Source organism: Bufo bufo, chromosome 1 (genome assembly GCF_905171765.1).
Source record: "Bufo bufo chromosome 1, aBufBuf1.1, whole genome shotgun sequence".
NCBI classification, from domain to species: domain Eukaryota; kingdom Metazoa; phylum Chordata; class Amphibia; order Anura; family Bufonidae; genus Bufo; species Bufo bufo.
Genome location: NC_053389.1, coordinates 524425070 through 524432180, shown reverse-complemented (window position 1 = coordinate 524432180; position 7111 = coordinate 524425070). Strand labels below are relative to the sequence as shown.

The window sequence follows — 7111 nt, the reverse complement described above, 5'->3', positions numbered from 1 at the left end:
AGATAGATAGATAGATAGATAATGATAGATAGATGATAGATATTAGATAGATAGATAGATAGATAGATAGGAGATAGATAGATAGATAGATAATGATAGATAGATGATAGATATTAGATAGATAGATAGATAGATAGATAGATAGATAGATAGATAGGAGATAGATGATAGATATTAGATAGATAGATATTAGATGGATAGATAGATATGAGATAGATATTAGATAGATAGATAGATATTAGATGGATAGATAGATAGATAGATAGATAGATAGATAGATATGAGATAGATATTAGATAGATAGGAGATAGATAGGAGATAGATAGATGATAGATATTAGATAGATAGATAGATAGATAGATAGATAGATATGAGATAGATAGATAGATATTATATAGATAGATATTAGATAGATAGATAGATAGATGATTGATAGATAGATTAGATACATTGGTAAAATTATCTATCTCTAATTATCAATCTACTTGTGTATCTGTCTGTCTTTTTGTCTATCGATCTATCTAATCTATTCTCTCTATCTATCTAGTATCTCTCTATCTATTATATCTAATCTATTTTCTCTATCTGTCTATCTAGTATCTCTCTATTATATCTAATCTATTCTCTCTATCTATCTAGTGTCTCTATTATATCTAATCTATTCTCTCTGTCTATCTAGTATCTCTCTATCTATTATATCGAATATATTCTCTCTATCTGTCTATCTAGTATCTCTCTCTATTATATCTAATCTATTCTCTCTATCTGTCTATCTAGTATCTCTCTATCTATTATATCTAATCTATTCTATCTATCTGTCTATCTATCTAGTATCTCTCTATTTATTATATCTAATAGATTATCTATCTACTTATCTATCTTTCTGTCTATGTATCTCCTAGCTGTATCTCTGTCCTCATCTCCAGCCACCTGTAGGATGAAGGCAGTAGTATCAGGGCAGATGCTGCTATGTACAGGTGCACCTGTGGGTTATTTTTGGGATGTCCCCCAGCCCTCGGAGAATAGTATCTGCAGTGCAGGTAGGCATCCTCTATGCCAGTCTATAATTAGTCCATCAGTGGGGGTGCGGGTGACAGTGAGCTGGCACAGATAGGCTGATTGATCTGTGTGAGGGGTCAGCCTGGCACCTGGGCGCAGAGCAGGGCAGGCCAGGAGACTGTCCTCTGAGAAGGAGAGGTAGGTGTCCCCGGTGCTCTACCTGCCGGATGATGTCATGTGAAGCAAGAAGAACATTGCTGGCCCTGGAGTGAGAAGAGAGGAGGGGGACGCCCCCATCCCCCCTCCTTCCCTGGGCGGGGGACTCTCATCTCCAATAAATGTAGTCGCCTATCACGAAAAAAAAAGGGAAAAAGAAAAGGAGAAAAACTTTTTTTTTTTTCCTGTTGACTGTTGGAAACGAATTGAGCAATTATCTAGTTTACCTTCTCCTCTTGGAAGTTAACGATTGGCGAGATCTTTGCTGCGTTATTGACACAACACTTCCTATTGAGCGGCCTGCCAGCGATACGCAGGCGGTTTGGTGTCACTGCTGCCCCATGTCATGGATTGGCACCTGGCCACTAGGCTGCTCCTAGTCAGCTTCTGCATCACCAAGATGATGACTGCCCCACTCTCTGCAGCTCAATGACAAGCAAGGAAGGTGGCGTCTTGGGAAGGAGACAAGTCTTGGAGCAGGTAAGACATGGACAATAGTCTGCAGCACAGAGGATCTAAAGTCCTACCAGCCAGAGCCAACATGATCAGCAACCCCAAGCCCCTGGCCTTCTCCATCGAGAGGATAATGTCAAGGACTCCAGAGCCCAAATGTCTCCCAGTGCCAGGATTACTGCAGGGGAAGGGGGAGCAGAAGCAAGCCCTTCACCTCAGCTCCTCGTCCATCCCCTGCATGATCCCATTTGTACCGGTGACTTATGAACATTGCCCTAAACTAGGGATGACTGAGCTGAGGAAGAGCCACCAGGAGACCACGCCAGCCTTCAGCTGCAATGAGCTGCTAAACTGCACTGTGGCTTTAAAAGGAGACTTTCCCCCTCTGCACCAGTACAAACTGGTCCGACCACGAGTGGTCAACCACTCTTCCTTCCATGCCATGGGAGCAGCTCTGTGCTACTTCAACAGAGGCGATGCCCCCTGCCACCCAGCTGCCAGCATCAACATCCACCCGGTGGCCTCCTATTTCCTGGGCTCCCCCCTGCACCAGCCTCAGAAGTCCTACCTGGCAGAGAGGAACAAACTAGCGGTGCCCGCCGTGGAGAAGTATGCTTCAGGGGTCACCTTCAAAGACCTGTCCCAGGCGCACTTCCAGCACTACATGAAGGAGAGCGGCCAGGCCCTGGCCGACAAGATCGCTTACAAATCGTCGGGCAAGTTCGGCAGCGTTTCTCCCAAGCCCAAGGTGTTCACCTGCGAGGTCTGCGGCAAGGCAAGTACCGCACCTGCAGGGTGCCGACCACCTGGCTGCCCTCCTCCCCCCCTAAACCTGCTTCTCTTCTCTCCTCTAAAGGTCTTCAACGCACACTACAATTTAACCCGACACATGCCGGTGCACACTGGGGCCAGACCGTTCGTCTGCAAGATTTGTGGCAAAGGATTCCGCCAAGCCAGTACCCTGTGCCGACATAAGATCATCCACACACAGGTACAATTCGCCAGCTACACCACCACGCGGTCAGGTTTTCTGATGCGGTTTTTAAAGCCCAAATCAGAAGTGGGTCAAGGACAGCTACCATTTCTCCTCGTTTTGGCTTCAAAAATTTGCATCGAAAAACCTGAACGTGTGGCCATACCCTAAGAGACAAATGGTTACTGAAAAAAAGGCTCAATTAAAAAGAAAAATACACTATGCGTTTTTACAATATGCGCGGCTTGTTCAAAACATATCTTGTATAAAAAGTCATTAGAAATAATAATAATAATAATAATAATAATAATAATAATGCAATTGATTATTATTATCATTATTAATAACATTATTAATATATCATCTACCCGCCCCTGGTAAACAGTAAATGCCCTTATCATGAGGCGGCATCTGACAGATGAATAGATGATCGTTCAGACAATGCTGGATAATATCCAAGCATTAGTGCGGTAATAGCTAACCACTGTAAAGTGTCTACATGAGAAGTAATTGATCTTACATTAAATACCGACGATCAAGCTTCATGTTCCTTGGGTGAAGATATTGAGGAATGTAAATGAATTCTTTTTTTGATTACTACATTTTTTTGGGTTTTTAGGAGTTTATTCTTTTTAGTATTGGATGACTAGCCTGGTGAATATATATAATAATGACGTAAATTATAGCGCACAGCTGGATGAATAGAATAGGATGATTATCTGATAAATATGATATATACTGCTATAAAGAATAATAATAGTAATAATGATAATAATACGTATACTTTTTGTTTTAATATTATTATTGTTGTTTTATTATTATTATTATTATTATTATTAATAATAATAATAATAATAATAATCCCTTTCTAGAATCAAATATTAAGAAACCATTTGGGGAAATCTGTGAAACAATCTAGTTATCATGGATAGAAAAGGGCGCTTCTAATGTTCGCCATTTTCCGGTGTTCATACGTGCCGTTTTTGCCGCCGTTTTTTATGCACTTTCTTGTACAAATTGCAGCAGAATGTTATTTTCTTGCGCTATTCATTGCGATTTTGTGTGTCCTGCAGGAAAAGCCGCATAAATGTAACCAGTGCGGGAAGGCGTTTAACAGGAGCTCCACGCTGAACACGCACACCCGCATCCACGCGGGGTACAAGCCTTTTGTGTGCGAATTCTGCGGGAAGGGCTTTCATCAGAAAGGTACTGTACCTCTCCTGGTGGGGGGTTGATATGTTTGTTGGAATGCTGTGAGGATGATGGGTCTATAATGCGCTGTTAGGAGTAGTAATCATCAGGAATTAGTCTGGAGAGGGTAATGATCACTTGAAGTGAATGGCGCTCTTCTCCTGCTCTCAGGGAACTACAAGAACCACAAGCTCACCCACAGCGGGGAGAAGCAGTTCAAGTGCACCATCTGTAACAAGGCTTTCCACCAGGTCTACAACCTGACCTTCCACATGCACACCCACAACGACAAGAAGCCCTTCACCTGCCTTACCTGCGGCAAGGGCTTCTGCAGGAACTTCGACCTGAAGAAACACGTGCGCAAGCTGCACGACTCCAGCGCTGGAGGGCCACCAGGAGGGCACGAGGACCTGCTGCCACCACCCAGGGACCAGCCTCCCAGAAACCACAGCCCAGACCTCCAGAAGGCCATGTACTGACACTTCTAGCTGCTCGCTGCCCTCTCCCACAGTGCGAGGCTTGCCCGTGGACTGTGGCCGCCAGGCTGACCCGACTACACCTGCTCTGCAATATGTCGGTGGCCCGGGTTAGTGCATGCACCTGTTATTACTATGATTTGAGTATTACAATGGTTTGTGCTTGGACTCCTGCCTTGGTGTGTTCCGTATAGGTGGCACCAGAGGTGATGACTCTGCCCTATTTATTATATGAATATGATGTATTATTATTTATTGTACATACACAGAAGAGTCTATCCCCTCGTGTTGTCCACAGGACTGACTCCCCTTCTGCTGCTGTCGTGCAGGGTGCACCTCTCCTCTGTATTGGTGATGAGCCCATGTATCATGATGATGCCTTTTATTCTTGCCAGTGAAATAAATGCGTTCCTTGTGGTTCTGACTATACCGGAGGTTTCCAGCAGTCATGTGTGTACACATCCCTAATATCTGTAGTGGATAGGAAGGGGAAATCAGCAATCTGCTCCGCACCCGCTGATGAAGGGTACTTGCCAAAACAGTGAAACGAGTGGTGTTCATTAGGAAGGGTAATTAGCAGCCTCTTCAGAGGCATTGTGAGCTGCTGGATTCCTGAACTCCAGAACCGCCGAGGAGGGGTCGGGGCATCCGCATAGTGTACACGGCGGCTAGAGGGACCTGCTAAAGGTGGCCGGACCGCTAGCTATCTGATTGCATCTGGAAGACAATATGTTCATAATATATACTGCTTCTAGAGAAGGCTTCGGATCACAAGCTGCCACAATGTTCTACCCCACATTGCTCTTTCAACTTCAAAACTTCTCTCTATCCACAGAAAAACATACTAGGCGATATCTATCTATCTATCTATCTAATATCCATCTATCTATCTAATATCTATTTATTTATCTATCTATCATCTATCTATCTATCTAATATCTATCTATCTATCTATCTATCTATCTAATATCCATCTATCTATCTAATATCTATTTATTTATATATCTACCTATCATCTATCTATCTATCTAATATCTATCTATCTATCTATCTCATATATCTAATATCTATCTATCTATCTATCTATCTATCTATCTATCTATCTAATATCCATCTATCTATCTAATATCTATTTATCTATCTACCTATCATCTGTCTATCTATCTATCTATCTCATATATCTAATATCTACCTATTATCTATCTATCTATCTATCTATCTATCTCATATATCTAATATCTATCTATCTATCTAATATCTATCTATCTATATAATATCTATCTATCTATCTATCTATCTAATATCCATCTATCTATCTAATATCTATTTATCTATCTACCTATCATCTATCTATCTATCTAATATCCATCTATCTATCTAATATCTATTTATCTATCTACCTATCATCCATCTATCTATCTAATATCCATCTATCTATCTAATATCTATTTATCTATCTATCTACCTATCATCTATCTATCTATCTAACTATCTCATATATCTAATATCTATCTATCTAATATCTATCTATCTATATAATATCTATCTATCTATCTATCTATATAATATCTATCTATCTATCTATCTAATATCTATCTATTTATTTATTTATCTATGTAATATATATCTATTATCTATCATCGCTATTCTATCTATTTCATATCTATCTATCTAATATCTATCTATCTATCTAATATCTATCTATCTAATATCAATCTATCTATCTATCTGATATCTATCTATCTATCTATCTATCTATCTATTTCTATATCTAATTCTATATCTAATTCTCTATCTAATTTCATGCCACTAGTTTTTAATTGTCATAATTACGGACAATGACTGTAGATGCGATAGTTGACAGATATAAATATGTAGAATAATTAGATATAGATAGGATAGCTATTTAGTCTATGACTATTGCTTACAGCGCAATGGAGACACACTGCAATCAGCAAGTAGCAGATGGGAGTTTGTCATGAATAAGTTTCACCCCGCAGTCGCTGTCTGTCTGTCTTTCTGCCGTCATATACTGCACAGGTCTGCACCATGTATATCTGGTAGGACTGCCATCTACTGAATAGTAAGCATCGGCTCACTGACATTAATACTGCTGTAATTAGTTATCTTTTCTAGACTTAGAATATTTTAATTTTTCAAACTAGAGGTTATACTGTAAATAATAGTCATATATAATATCTATCTTTCTTATATCTGTGTAATATCTATCTATCCATCTATCTTATATCTATGTAATATCTATTTATCTTATATCTATGTAATATTTATCTATCTATCTATCTATCTATCTATCTGATATCTATCTATCTATCCATCTATCTTATATCTGTGTAATATCTATCTATTTTATATCTATGTAATATCTATCTATCTAATATCTATTTATCTTATATCTGTGTAATATCTATCTATTTTATATCTATGTAATATCTATCTATCTAATATCTATTTATCTTATATCTGTGTAATATCTATTTATCTTATATCTGTGTAATATCTATCTATCTTTCTATCTGATATCTATCTATCTATTTATCTATCTTATATTTGTGTAATATCTATCTTTTATATCTATGTAATATCTATCTATCTATCTATCTATCTATCTATCTAACTATATATCATCTATTTATCTTATATCTGTGTAATATCTATCTATCTCTCTATCTAATATCTATTTATCGGTGTAATATCTATCTATCTCTCTATCTAATATCTATGTATCTTATATCTGTGTAATATCAATCTATCTATCTATCTATCTTATATCTGTGTAATATCT

General features: G+C 38.8%; 1 protein-coding gene across 1 annotated transcript; it reads left to right on the top strand.

The window, feature by feature from the left end:
- Positions 1–1702: 1702 nt before the first annotated feature.
- On the top strand, positions 1703–4311 carry FEZF1 (FEZ family zinc finger 1). The gene is made up of 4 exons (XM_040413765.1): positions 1703–2443; positions 2525–2659; positions 3715–3847; positions 4004–4311. Exons 1-4 carry the CDS (start codon positions 1703–1705, stop codon positions 4309–4311), a joined length of 1317 nt encoding a protein of 438 aa, XP_040269699.1.
- Positions 4312–7111: the final 2800 nt, after the last annotated feature.